The sequence below is a fragment of the Lycorma delicatula genome, chromosome 11 (assembly GCF_047948215.1).
Source record: "Lycorma delicatula isolate Av1 chromosome 11, ASM4794821v1, whole genome shotgun sequence".
Taxonomy (NCBI): Eukaryota; Metazoa; Arthropoda; class Insecta; order Hemiptera; family Fulgoridae; genus Lycorma; species Lycorma delicatula.
In genome coordinates, this window is record NC_134465.1 from 26555896 (window position 1) to 26571641 (window position 15746).

The 15746-nt window shown below is 30.1% G+C and overlaps 1 protein-coding gene across 2 annotated transcripts; it reads left to right on the plus strand.

The window, feature by feature from the left end:
* Nucleotides 1–3043: 3043 nt before the first annotated feature.
* LOC142332301 (uncharacterized) lies at nucleotides 3044–14410 on the plus strand. 2 transcript variants are annotated; one of them, XM_075378653.1, is made up of 2 exons: nucleotides 3044–3161; nucleotides 13436–14410. In XM_075378653.1, exon 2 carries the CDS (start codon nucleotides 13596–13598, stop codon nucleotides 14397–14399), a length of 804 nt encoding a protein of 267 aa, XP_075234768.1. In that variant the 5' UTR covers nucleotides 3044–3161; nucleotides 13436–13595; the 3' UTR covers nucleotides 14400–14410. The 2 variants fall into 2 exon arrangements, 1 of the variants encoding a protein (XP_075234768.1); XR_012758248.1 differs by lacking the exon at nucleotides 13436–14410 and adding an exon at nucleotides 6221–6339 and having other exon boundaries at nucleotides 3052–3161.
* Nucleotides 14411–15746: the final 1336 nt, after the last annotated feature.

The window sequence follows — 15746 nt, forward strand, 5'->3', positions numbered from 1 at the left end:
TGGAAGTCGAGAGTTACAGCGTTTAAGTCCTAGTAAAGCCAGTTAATTTTACACGGATTTGAATACTAGATCGTGGATACCGGTGTTCTTTGGTAATTGGGTTTCAACTAACCACACATCTCAGGAATGGTCGACCTGACATGGCTATACTTCATTTACACTCATACATATCACTTTCATTCATCCTCTGAAGTAATACCTGAACGGTAATTCCCAGAGGTTAAATAGGAAAAAGAAAGAAAGTCTCATATGTGAACATCGTATATTGGTTGAAGGTAGAGACAAACATGAATATCTTAGAGTTAATTATATACAAAACGATTTTCTGTTAAGTTTTCTTCTATTTTCATTCAATTTTTTTTTTTTTTTTTTTTTTGTCTTCAGTCATTTGACTGGTTTGATGCAGCTCTCCAAGTTTCCCTATCTAGTGCTAGTCGTTTCATTTCAGTATACCCTCTACATCCTACATCCCCAACAATTTGTTTTACATACTCCAAACGTGGCCTGCCTACACAATTTTTCCCTTCTACCTGTCCTTCCAATATTAAAGCGACTATTCCAGGATGCCTTAGTATGTGGCCTATAAGTCTGTCTCTTCTTTTAACTATATTTTTCCAAATGCTTTTTTCTTCATCTATTTGCCGCATCATTTGTCACTTTATCCACCCATCTGATTTTTAACATTCTCCTATAGCACCACATTTCAAAAGCTTTATTTCATTCAATAAAAAACTGATTTTTAAAAGTTTTTATTGACTATTTATTTGCTATAATTACTTTACAAATAAATTCTCTTAAAATTTTGTTTCTAAATCTTCCGCATTTATTAGTCATTTAACAAAATTATTGCACTAAAAAATTGTTTTTCAACACCGAATTTTTTGTTTTACGTCGGATATGTTAATAACTACAAGAGTTATAGTTTTGGGAGCTATTTTATCTTATTTCGCAGAAAAAATTATGTATGAAACCACCACCAACTCTAGGTTATTAATTTGTTTTTTTTTTTTTTTATTAGAAGACCTGAAATCAGGGCGAAATTTTCACAAGACGTAACTCGAAAGCAAAGAGTTTCCAGACTTATTTTTATATGAACATTTTTCATTATTTTCATATACAAATTATTAACATATCCTGAAAGTTTCTCGGTTTCTTCGTGGGACACTCTGTATAAAAAACATAACCACAATATTATTAAAATCATTTTTATTTTAATCTATAAAAAGCGGAAATAGTATTCGATAAACAAAATAACAAATTTTTACTTCCTTGTACGAAGTAAAGAAACTATTGTAATCGCGAAACATTTCGGTTTTCATATTTCAACGGAATAATCCATTTTGATAAGTTTCGGCGTGACGTTGTACGTACGTACGTATGTATGTATGTATGTGCATGTGCGTATGTATCTCTTATAACTCAAAAAATATTAGCCGTAGAACGCTGAAATTTTGGATTTAGCACTGGTGTAACATCTAGTTGCGCACCTCCCTTTTTGACTGCAATCGAAATTAAAATTTTATTTAATGAAATATTTTGATCTTAAAGGGAAGGCACATCGGTTCAAATCAGACTTCATCTCCTTTTGTTTTTTAACTTTTTTTTTAGTTATTTTTTTTAATCATTCTTTTCTAATTTAAATATGTTGATTTATTAATTTTTATTAACGCACGACTGTAAAAATGTTTTACAATAAATAATTATTCAATAATAACATAAAAAAAATCAGTTATTAATGAATTATTAGTAAATTATTAAATTTGGTGAAACATATGATTATTTAATATTAATTGAAAATTATGATTTAGAATCGTATTATTTTTTTTAATTTTCTAGTTTAATTTCTGTTTTATTATATTATTCTGGAATTTCTTATCTACATTAAAGTCAACTAGAAAGTGATTGAAAAACAGACTCTCACAAAACAATATATACGCGTACACTGAGGCATACATGCCCGACCTTTAATTAATTGTAAAAAATTATTTTCTTTTAGTTCATTACTGCTCTGATAATGTCGGGCAATATTCTCCCTAAGTCGAAATTGATCATAATTTCGTTTATTTGTTTTTTGTTGCCAATCATTTAATCGCCCCTTGGTTTGATATAATTCTTCTGATCTTAATTTGTGTACACGTTCTCTAGTTTTCAAATTTTCTCTCTCTTTATATCTATCATACTCTCTTAATATTTTTATTCTTCCCTTTTTCTTAACATTTTATTACCCTTCATATTCATCTCCTTGTCGTTTTTTGACATATATTTCTTCATATTATCTTTCTTTTTTCCTGTACGATTGTTTCTTTTTCATTTTTGATTATTCACCAAATAATTCAATAATAAAAACTGAATATTTTACACCGTTAGGTCAAAATTAACATTTCTAACCGGTATGAAAAAGTTTATTAAACAGAAACGTTTAATTATTAATAACTTTTGTTTATATGACCAGAACTCTAAAACTTTTGTTAATCAGCAACTCACGAATATACGAATAATACTGATCTAGTAATACGACTAATAAAGGGACTTTTACTGTACCCTAAAATTTCATGTAAGATTTTTGAATTAATAATTGTATAAATATTTGATGTTAATAAAAATTAATATTTCAGCAATTGTGTTACTGTCTACTTAATTAAAGAATTTGAGGATAGTATCTCACTTTCAAATGAAATAAATTTAAATGAAGAGCAGTAAAAAATGTGTATATGTAATTTAATAGGCGTACAAGGAAGTCATGTAGCGTCCACATCAGATTTTTGTTATCAATATCATTACAAGGATAAAAACATTTTATTTATACCAAAAAGAAAATAACGATTGATTAGTTTAATAGATATATATTTGTAGTTATACTGTAAATTACATTTTAAAGGGGGACCCACAATGTAAATAAAACACATCCGTTGTGGTAATTTAATATTATCACCGCAAACCACAAATTATCTGCATTTAATATACGACTCGGTACTTATAATAAATAAAGATTATAACAGTTTAATCTCCATAAAAATTTAAAAAACGGTTATTGTATTACGAGAAGTAGTTGTGAACAGTAATCTAATTTTAAGTTTTTTATTTTTAATTTTGTGTTATTTATAATTATTTCTATTTGATCTTTACTCATGATATATAAAAAATATTTCAATAAATAATATGTAAGTATGCAAAATATGCGTTTATTTATTTCGTGCAAAATATAATATTTTGTTCCGTTTATTAAAAGAAATAAACTAGGACAAATAAAGTTACAATCAACAGAATATTTTGGAAAGAACTCCATTTAGGAGAAACAAAAATAAATTAAAAAATGATCTATATATACATATTAATGAATGATTGTTTGTTTGTTCCGTATGCGTTCGTATACCGCTCATCCGATTGCGACAAAACTAATCAGTCCACAACTAAAAACCTTTGCTGGTGCGCACACCAGCAAAGGTTTTTGAATTAGTTTAGACCCATAGGTGGCGCCGGTGTCGAGATACTTACAACAAAAAAAAAATATACATTCTTCTTCTATATATATAAAAAGCATGTTCGTATGTGTGTCCGCTCTAAACTAAAAAACTACTGGACCGATTTACGCGCGGGTTTTTTGCAAAATGGTTCGCGTTGTCCGGAGAATGTTTAAAGCTATTGAAATCCTTGATCTGACCAGTAGAAAGAAAGTTAGGGGTATTTTGAACAGACTACTGTATTTAGAAAGTAGTTTGAATTAAATCCGGTAGGTAGTGCTATTTGACAATGAATTTATTTACATTCTGACTTTTACAAAGTGAAACGTTAAATTTTGTGAAGTTAATGCTTTGTAAGTTTCTTAATGTTTAGTATTAATTGTGATGATTTTGCAGTCATATCTCTTTTCGTTAAAAAGTTATTTTCTATCGATTACTGTGTTTAGAGAGTGGTTTGAATTAAATCCGATAGGAAAGCGGGAAAAGGAAATGAGGAAAAGAGAAAATAGGAAAACCGGAAAAGGGAAAGGGAAAAAGAGGAAAAGGGTGAAAGGGTAAAGGGTAAAGGGTAAAGGGTGAAAGTGTGAAAGGGTAAAAGTGAAAGATTAAATTTTGTGAAGTTCCGTATTGTTCAGTTTTTTAATGTTTTATCAAACTTTCAATTATGTTCTTTTAATCTGTATGTACATATATATATATATATATATATTAATTTTTATATTTATAATATATATTTATTTGAGTGTACTCAAATCTAGCAATAGCGAATCACAGCCGGGTCTGCTAGTATTGCATAAAATAAATAAATTATAATCAGATTATTATTAAATTATTATTATTGCTGTTATTATAAATAGTGTACATAAAAATAAAAAATAAATCTCCCTTCATTGTCATTGTCTTCACTGTAATATTGATTATAAACAATATTCCAAACCAAAATTAAGTAAGTGTTTATTTAGAGTCTGTAGGTATTCTTACGTAACCCACCGGGTTGGTCTTGTGGTAAACACTTCTCCACAAATCAGCTGATTTCAAAGTAGAGAGTTCCAGCGTTCAAATAAAGTAAAGTCAGTTATTTTTACACGGATTTGAATACCAGTTCGTGGATACCGGTGTTGTTTGGTGGTAGGGGTTTCAATAACCCAAACATCTCAGGAATGGTGGAACTGAGACTGTACAAGACTGCACTTCATTTACACTCATACATATCATCCTCATTCATCCTCTGAAGTGTTATCTGAAAGGTAGTTACCGGAAGCTAAACAGGAAAAAGAAAAAAGTAAAAATATGTCTCTGTAAAAAAAAAGGTATTCTTACGTTCCTGTCAACCAGCCCAATCATCACCTGTCCGCGGGTTCAGACACCGTCCTGTACAAAGAACCCACAGATGCTGCCGTGACCCTTAGTAGATTTATTATCAATACTTATTTTGCACTGATATAAAGTTATATAATTACCTATTCTAATTCCCCCTTATTATCTATTTTAATAGTTAACTATTGAATTCTTCATCTTAATTTAGATGTTCATCGATTTAGGTATAATTTGATTCCTGGTGAATTTAGCTTGGATATTTATATTAAAGGGGAAAGTTTGGTGATCATATCAAAACTAGGATATCGGATTTTTTTTTTGTGCAAATTGTTACGTTTTAGCGTCCAGCTAGTTCATCTAGATCAAAAAATTATAAGTATATATGTATGTGCTTACGTATGACATATTAATGTCGCACTGCTTTTAATCTTATATTTAAGGATTTGATTAAATCGATTTCAAATAAATTTCACTTAGTTTTAATATATATAGGGTATTCATCACATTATATTTTTATTTCAAAATTCATTTAGGGGTGGGATATGTAGTGAACAAACAGATTTTGATTTTTTTTAAGCTTATTAAAGAAAACATAATTAAATCAAATATTTTTATCTACAATTTAATATATAAATAACACCCCATAAATAAAACTTCAAAAAATTCATTTCCCACTTCTGAAAATTGAAATATATTTTTTTTGAAAAAAAGAAATATATATATATATTATATTTTTATTTTTATTTTAACTCTGTTAATTTTTATTAATTATTCCCGGGAAATCCACATCAGTTTCTTTTTTTATAACCATTTTTTAAGCAATACATATTTATGATTAAGTTTAAAATTCAATATCTGTCACATTTATTTATCTATTTCTTGACTAGTGAATCTCTCCATTAAAAATAACATTTTTATTTTTTTTTATTTTTTCGGTAGATGTCATAAGAAAGCTACCTATTGTAATGGATACCATATCATAATTTTTGATATGATCAACCCTTACAGCATGGCATGACTAAAACAAAAAAAAAAAAAAAAAAAAATATCGCTATAACTTTCTTATTAAGTAAAATACCGAATTCACTTAAAATTCCTATAATCGTTGGATAAGAGCCTAAAACTTATCTAAGTAAAGTTTTATGAAAGCACCAAGCACTGCCCCGGGGGGGTGGACAAAATGGTGTTTCGAAGACAAAAAAATGATACTTTCCTTAATAAGCACAGTATCGAATCGGTTTAAAGTGGTCGTTACTACTCTAAACATTACCTTAACTTCTGTTTGAAATAATTTTTGATATTACCAGCCCTTACAGCAAGTAATGATCAAAATATTGCTGAAATTGTAAGAAGATAGGTCTTGTTGTATGCTAAACATGTGAATTTTTTCAAATGCAGCCATTGTCGTATTAATTAAATTTGAAGTTTTTCTTAACTTTCAGGTGGAAATCTTTTTTATCCCTTACTTAGCACCGGTGAAATCTACCTCCGCTTTCCGGCATGCCGAAAGGGATTTTTTTTAATTATCACAGTCAACTTCTTTTATAATTTAATAAAAATAAACTTAAATGTAAAGCTTTTGTGTAGTCGATTATTTCTTATTTTATATTTGTTTTATCCAGCTACTCTAGGAAGAGAATTTCTTATTGGGTGTATTCGCACGTTTCACTCCAAACCATTTTCACTAATTTTAATGAAAAAAAAAATAAATAGTTTTTACTGCTGTACTGATTATGAGAATATTACTGCGTATACGTATGAAAGCAAAAAAAAATGCTTTCTTTTTAGACGTTGTGTCATTTTCTGTATGCTAAAACACAATTTTCTTAAAAATTTAATAGAACGTTAAAATACAAAAAAACAAATTTTAGATTTTTTTGTAGTTTGTATTAATTATTTGTGATAAATAAATTTTTAATTAACCAAAAAAAGTAGTTAAAATAAAGTCGGATATCGAATAAAATAATAAAATAAAAAATTAAATTGATGTAAATATGTAACGTAAATGAATCAAAAAATTTCTTTAAAGAATTGGTAACAAAAAGAAATAAAGTAATAATTATACTTTAAATTATTAACCGTGATTTGAATATTGATTTAACAATATTATGTATACAGAAGCTATAAACCTCCCTGACAACAGCGAAATACCTAGGGCTGAAGTAACTACACCCTACGGACTTATTTTAACAACTGCATAATTACAACTCGATAAATAAACACTGCTGGTATATCAGTTAATGGATATCTTCTTGATCAAATCAACAAGCGGTACACTCATTTATTTATTGTTCTACGTACCGAATACATTTTAATAATATAGTAGTATCCCCATCGAAACTTTGACCACGCTATTTGGTTAGTTGCATTTCCAGTCGCGGTCAATAATTTTTTTATTTTATGTTTTTTCATCAAATAACCGTAGGCAAGATCAGTCAGTCGCATCGCTCACACAGTAACAGAGTCAGTGGCTATGTTGATTGAGCTGCCGGGCCATACACCGTCGCACCTCTTTTTTTTTCTCCTCTTCCCCGGGCCGCATCTACGGTTAAGCATAACACCACCCAGGGGAGTGTCCATATAATCAAATAGGACTTTCCGCCTACCGGTTATATCCGGCATAACATGTCGGCTAACTGGTCGAATCTTTCCTCGGTGCCTGCCTGTAACTCCCAGAGTAAGGTAATCAGGCCCGACTATGTCGTTCCTGGGCCCCACCCCAGTAGCCGGGATTTGGTCTTTACACCAATGCCTCTAACGAGGGCACCCCAGAAAGGTCAGCCTACCGGGACTCGATATTTTTCAGCGCGGGGATTGTGGAGTCCAATTGCTTCATCACCACCGCCCACCCGCGCAAGCACAGACGAACGGTGGCTCCGCAGGGGGCTGTCCATCATCCCCTTGCTTCTTCGCCACTTCCTTATGACGACTCACACAGAGATCCTCGAGCAGTACATCCTGGAACTTATTCGCGAGCAACACACTCATCTGTCCGCTTTCCCCCGCATACCCGCGGGTTCCCACAATTGGCCTGCCAGGCTGTTCGCAATTATAACACAACGCCGAGCAACCCAATCAGTCCCGCAACAAGTCAAGGAGATGTGGCCCCGGCTCCAACAGCGATAACACTCATCATCAGGATCCCTCACGGAAGCCCGACAATTCACCGAGCATACTCTAACCCGGTGTAAAATCAGCTTCCTCGCCAAACCGTACGTAGTCACAATAGTGGCGTTCTGTGTCGCCTAAGCCGGACGAACCGAAGACACTCGAAAATCAGCTGTCTCACCAACCACCCGACGGTATGGCCTCAGTAATTTCCACCTCAGTCGTGGCACATTCAATATCCCCCAGATTAACCACTGATGTTCGAGTACTCCTCGTCTTCATGTCATACCCCTTAAAAAGTTGAAACTCAACAAAACCCAAAAAAAAATGTTTAGATATTTATATGAAGTTTATTTGCAAGTCTAATTCTAGTGAATATTTCGTTTAGTGTAGTTGGAAATTAAGAAAATTTGCAATTATTTTTCAAGATTTTTTTTAACTTTCTCACCACTACCGCAGTTGAATTTCGAAAAAATGTAAGAAATGAGTTATAACATATTCACATGAAGATTCCACACACCAAAAATTAAATTTATATCTTCATTTGTTACTAAGAAATTAAAAAAGCTAATAAATTTTACTGTTATTCTATTAAAAAATTTAACCCTTTAATCCCAAAATTTGAAAAAAATTATTTTTTAATGTACACTTACACCGTTAGAAAACGTATACACAAAGTTTCATCGATTTATCTTCAGTAGCTTTTGCTTGTGGTTAATATAAATGAATCACATTTTGTATTATATCCAGAATGTATCACGAAGTTCTCCAGTGACATTCATAACCGGTTCTACTTGTGAAGATAATGGAAAAATTTTATATATTCATATATCCTAAAATACTTAGTTTGCTAGTTAAAGCTAGTGAAAGATTTTGCTCAGATTTTAACCATCCTAGTGAAATGAGATCTTTCTGAAATTTTTTAGACGTTAATTAAGGGGGGACAATCAGTGTTTTATTATGTGTTTTTCCGGAAACTCGAATGAAATAGGTCCCAGAATCATATCTGCAGTAATTTTTTTGAAATTTGAGGTGAAACCTCAAAAATAAATTGGTGTAAAAACCTTGTTTTTATGTTTGATGTACGCTAACTGTTAAATGGATAATAAACACATAAAACCTTTGGAAAATTTAATTCTAAACAATATGGTGCTTGATAAGTTGAATAAAACAAAGGAATGTTAGAAAAATTCGAATTTTGTAAAGAAACAATAGATTACTACATTTGCCAGAAAAGTACTTCTTTAATGCAAACAAAAACCAAATTCTTTTTTGGTGATGTGAGAAATTTATAAAAATAATATTTACTGTTAAAAAATATAAAAAACCGTAAATTACACAATTGTACAATTAAAATATTTTTTTTAAAAATAATATAAAATTATTTTAAAAATTATTATTTTAAAACTGATAATAAAACATCAGCTGATCAACAATTCGCAATAATTTATTAGTATTTAAATCATTCTGTAAGGTACATTAAGTGTATTGGGTACTGTGAACTGTGCTGTCGTAAGCGAATGTTTCCTGTGAATTTTAGTTTGAACGTGATCGCTTTGCCATTGAAGTAATATCGCCGTACTTATTTACAACAGAGGAATACGCTGATGTGGTATTTATTTTGGATGTGTGTAATGGTAATGCTACAGCTGCTGAAGTAGAACATGAAATATGTTTTCCAAATCGCAGGATTCCAGATTCCAAAACAATTAGCGCGACTTTTCACAATCTTTGGGAAACAGGTTCACCACCATTCGCTACCAGCTATGAAAACGATCTGTCCAACACGATGCTATTTTTTGATGAAATAATTGTCAATGCAGTTCAACGCAATCATGTGCAGACGTCAGCACATGATATCTTTTTAAGCGGATCGGAGTTCCACATTCGATGGTTTACAGAACACTTAAACAAAAGAAATTTTATTCTTGTCATAAACAGTGAGTTCAACAACTACACCCAGGAGAAGGCCTGGTTAAACTGGTTAAATACAAACTGACTACTCTATTTACCGACGAGACAAATTTTACTTAATATGGCATCAAGAACTTACGAAATGAGTATTCTTGGACAGAAATAGATTCTCATAAACCAGTGGAAGGCAGTTTTCGACATCAATTTGTCATCAATATCTTCTTCACATCAACTATTTGTACTATTCATATTCTTTGGCCGCTTAAATTTTGAGGTTTACTTGCACTTCCTTCAAGAAGAATTGCCGCAGCTGCTTGAAGATGTTCCTTTAGCGTTGAGACGAAAATTATACTTCTAGCACGATGGCGCGCCTCCCCACTTCTCTTATGCCGTTTCCACTCGCTTAAATCATCATTTCTCTTATAAATGGATCGTTGGTAGAGGTCCACATTTCTGGCCACAAAGATCGCTTGATCTAATACTTTTAGATTTTTGCGTCTGCGAACGGATGGAAAATATTTTGTACAAAATAAAAGCACATGCTCGTGAGGAATTAATTGTCTTGATTATAGTTGCGGCAGAGCAACTTAAGGTCAGACCTGAAATATTAAAATGAACGACAAAAACAGTACAGAAGTGTGTAAAGAAATTTTTTGAAAATGGCGGGCTCATTTTTAACATTTATTATAAACTGGTATGTACAGTTTGCTCTAGTGTACTGTTTCTAAATAAAATTCAAATTTTTGCTAACTTTATTTTGTTTTATTCAACTTATTTTAAACCATGTTATTCAGAAGTAATTCTCTACAATTTTTGTGTAACTGTTATGTGTTTACTACCCATTTAACAAGGTTACTGTATACATAACCACCATATTATAATTCACAATTATGTACTCAACTGAATGAACTAAAATTAAACTATTTTCTTTAAACATATACACCAAGAGAAATCGTTTTTCTGTACTAATCTATTTTTTTTTTTTTTTAAGTTATACTATTAGTACTTATTATTATTTTACTACATTTGTTTTTTGGAATGATTCAACAATATTATAATAATATATTGTTAAAATATATTAATTTACCAGAAGATCAGGCAATGCTTCGCTATTGCTAGATATGATATATTAAGCTAGATATGATAACTGAAAGTTTGGTAAAACATTTAAAAAATGAACATTACCGAACTTCACAAAATTTAACCTTTCCCTTTTACCCTTTTCCCGTTTTCCTTTTTCTCATTTTCATTTATACCATTTTCCCTTTGCCTTACCACCATTCCCCATACCCTTTCCTTCCCTGATTTATCCTTCCAGTGTTTCCCCATTATTTCCCCATTCCCCCTTTTCTTTTTATCATTTCCCCTTCCCATTTCCTTTTCCCGGTTTTCCCCTTTTTCTTTTATTAATTTTCCTCTTCTTTCCTTTTTATCTTCTTCCCGTTTTATCCTTTCCGATTTTTCCTTCTTTCCCTTTTCCGATTTTTCCCTTTCTCCCTTTCCTCCCGTGTGTAAGTCGGTCCAGTAGTTTTTTAGTCCATAGCGGACACACACATATTGAAAACACTGAAATTTAATCGTAATATATTTAGTATAGCGTGTGTTGCCTTTACGTCCAACATGTAGCTCTGTTTTTAAAAAAGAAGCATATGTTTACCTGTCACAGGTGTGACATCCTAAGAATACAAATAGTAGGTATATAAAAACGCGCGTATTCGAATCAAAGTTGTGTTAAAATTCCAAAGCAATCGGTGAAGATATTGTTAATATTTATATATGATATTGTTAAAATATTATTAATTTTTTAAAAATGTCTACTTTTTTAATATTTATTTTCTTAGAATAAAAAAGAATAAAAAATAATAATTACCTTATAAAAGTACAATAATAAGAAAGACTTATTAATTCAAATCGGCTATATTTTGATACGTTTTGTATTAAATAAATCTCAAAATTCTTACGTTTGTATATAGTTTCTGATGATTTTTTTAATACCATTTTACCAAAAATCAAATTTCTACAAATTTTCTTTATAACTTTTATAATTTTGCTCATTTAATAACGCTTTTACTGCCAAAAATAAAGTATTGTATTTTCGATAGCAATGTTTTGTCTTACATATTCTTCTTGATTTCTTAAAAAGTAGTCAAAAGAGACCTATTTTTTCAATTTATCAGATGAGATATTACATATGACCACTAAATTTACTGTTTAATCTGTATCCCATCAATAAAAAACCTTGCTTAATTTTACCGAAGGCATAAAAATCAGTGCGACATTTTTCGCCATCCGATACTCGCTAACAAAACGTTTCTAAACCTATTCTTAAGTGAACGTCTTTCTAAATTTTCACCAGAAAAATATGTACTGAAATTTTGTTCCATTCTTCGTGAATCACTCTGTATAACAGAAGTTTTAAAAGGTTAAAAAATTTAATTAAATTTCATGTAATACAAACATATTATTATAACTAACTTCCCTGTCGCGGCTTCAACAGCGCTGTGTTCTTATCTGGGTTCCCGACGGGTATTTTTTTTAACTTCATGATTTTTAGTCAAGTAACCGGAGTCAACCAGACCCATCGTATATACAGTAACAGTGGCAGTAGTCTTGGTTGAGTGGTCGCGCCCTACTCTACCCTTACAAATTCGAAATTAATAAGCCCAAAAATGCTTTTAAGTTATTTATTTGAAGAATATCTGCAAGCAAGTAAAATCGAGTGAATATGTCTTCTTCTACTTTTTATTTCTTCACTCCTTTCAAGGTACATTTTGAAAAATCTAACAATTACTTTTTAAATATTCACATTATGTATAGAGATCAAAAGTCAGTTTGATATCTTTATTTATTACCGAGAAATTAAAAAGATAGTCGGATTTAAAAAAAATATATATTTTAACCCTTTATAGTCAGAATTTAAAAAAAAATCCTTTTTATTATGTACTTACACCTTATGAAGAACGTATAAATAAATTTTCATCAAATTATCTTTAGTAATTTTATCTGAGCGTTGAGTATGAATCAGTCACAAGTTTTTTTTTCTAATGCCTTATTTATAGACGCACCAACAATTATAGTCATTAGCGACTACAGTAACACTATCATATAGTATTATATAAAACAACAAAAATAAAGAATAAACAGGAACAATAAATAACAAAATATAGACAAGTGACAACAATAAATATAAAATAAAATACATAAATCACACAAAAATCACTAAATCGTATTTTTCATTCCACTGTAGGAACCGCAACGTTCTGGTGTAATAGAAATTTAATATCCGAACCCAGGTCTAAGTTTTATCGGATGGTTCCAAAGATTGGGCAATCAACGAGCAAGTCCGTGTACCACGAAAAGTTGTTTTATATATATATAATTAAAAAGATTATGTTTTATTATTTATTGTTAAGATAATTTAATTATTATTATTTTTTTTTTTTTTGCTTAAGGGTTAAAAATAGTTGTTTTATATGAAATGACAATTCATATTATCGTAGACCTTATGTACAAATTCTCTGCCATTATATTGTCAGTTTATTATTATTTTCTTACAGTAGGATAGAAAATAAAAAAAAAAATAATAATTTAATCATTATAAAATTTAAGATAATTAAAATAATTTTTTTTTTCAGGATTTAATGAAATCGTCCATTTGGTTTGAGCAATTAAATTATATTCTTACAACAATATTTAAATATTAAAAATACAGATTTATCATTATTTTAATCATAAATCAAAAAATATTCTGAAGTAATATAACAAATAAATACTATACAGTTAATATAAAATAATATGAATAATTCTACAAATCAAAATAAAGATATTCATGCTCAAAGTGCATTACTATTAGGAAAAGAAGATGGAACAAGTGACGCAAAAAAATCGATTAAAGATGATTTTAAAGTACGAATTGCAGGATCAGATCGCATACAAATACGCGATACTGAAATGAAAAATGCAGCATATAAAATGCCTTACATGTGTGGATTGCAAAGTTTATCGTCGTTATCGACGTTGGGAAACGATATAGAAAATACAGTAAAGTCAAGTTTAGGTTTACAAACATTAGATTTGGATGATAAGAAAAAAACTAATAACAACAATAAAAATAAAGATAACGTTAAAGATGATATAAAAGTACGAATAAATGGATCAGAAGATATTAATATCGCATATAATGAAACTAATAATAATAATGAAACTTCTGATCTCAGAGGATTAAGTCGTTTATCAAATTTAAATAAAGAAATAAAAGAAGATGTGAGACAAAGTTTAGGTTTATCTTTGAAAACTGATGATAATAAAGATCTAAGGGAATATATTAAGATATCTGTAGTGGAATCACAACATACTCATGTGGGCTCTAATTTAATCGTGGAACCAGCATCTGTATTACCAACAGATGATAAGTTTCAACCAGATACATCAAAACGAGGAAAGTTTTTAAGAAAAAATACTACGCATATGAAGACTTTTACTGAAGATGATGTGGAATCATTAAAATTTTTAAATAAAATTTTAATATATTCAATTTTAGTTTTAGTTGCTTGTATTTGCTTTATTTTAATACTAACACTAAGGGATAAAGTATCATAATTTAAATTAAATATTTTTATTTTACGCTTAATTAATTTATGTATTATGTATTTTGATTTATGTATACATTTTATTAATAAAACAAGTTTATATACTTATAAAAAGTACACAGAAATTATACTTATATGTATGGTGATTATTTTATTATTCTTTTAAATTAATTTTTACATTTAAATAACTATGAGAATATCAAGAATGATTCGTAAGAAGGGCAGATCAGGTCCAGAGCAACTACTGTGCCTAAAACTCATCCTGAGATATATTAAATATCAAAACATACGACTACGTAGACACAGCAACATTGCTACAAAGGATGAAAGAATGCGCGGTAGATAACAAAACTTTCAAATTAAAAGAACTAATTCTGACAAATACAAAATCGTAAGTTAAATTAAATTCAGAAAATATCTAAGCGCTCTCTTCGAAATTAAAGTAATCGTAAGACAGGGAGACGGATTATCTCTCCTGCTTTTCAATCTCATCCTTGACAAAATATTAAAGATCTTCTGAAAAAAGAACGAAAAAGGAATAAAGATAGAGGTAAAACAGCGGAACCACAATCAGATGTGTGGCGTTTGTGGAACACTTGACTGATCTAAGGGAAACAGAGGAAGAAGCAATTCAAAATGTAGAGGATGTAAAAATGGCCGAGAAAGCAAGTCTACAGATGATCTTTGGAAAATTAACAATAATTCCCGGTATCAAAAACTACTCCAAAACAAATAATTAGCTCAGAATTGGAAAATCGTAAAGTGATGTCTAGTGTCAAATATTTCGGGAATATAATAAAATACAATAGTAACGACATAGCGGCAATAGAAGTGAGAAAAAAATTAATTTCCTAACCAAAAATATCTACAATAAAAAGAACTTCTCAAATAATATTTATTAAAAAAAAAATATGGGACTGAAATCAAGACCATGTAATGTGATACATTCTATATAGAATTATGGGATTCCCACTGTCCCTATAGATACTGTATATTAATTATATATTATATATATATTGGGTTTAAAAAGGTTTAAAACAAGAATCTCGATTTTTTATGATTTTTACTGTCGTTGCTACATATCTTGTGTAGAAACTCACATTACCTGCCCTACATAAGATTATATAATATGTAACGTGACACATACATATAGAATATCAAAAAATTTCCATTGTCTCTATCTCCCCGCCAAACGGCGAAACTAAAATTTTTTGTCAATACCGGTTTTTGTGTCGAAAAAGCTTTTTCAACATTACCGCGAAAAGCAGCTGCGTCAATAAACCCACCGGGTTGGTCTAGTGATAAACTCGTCATCGCAAATCATCTTTGAGTTCTAAGGTTTAAATCCTACTAAAGG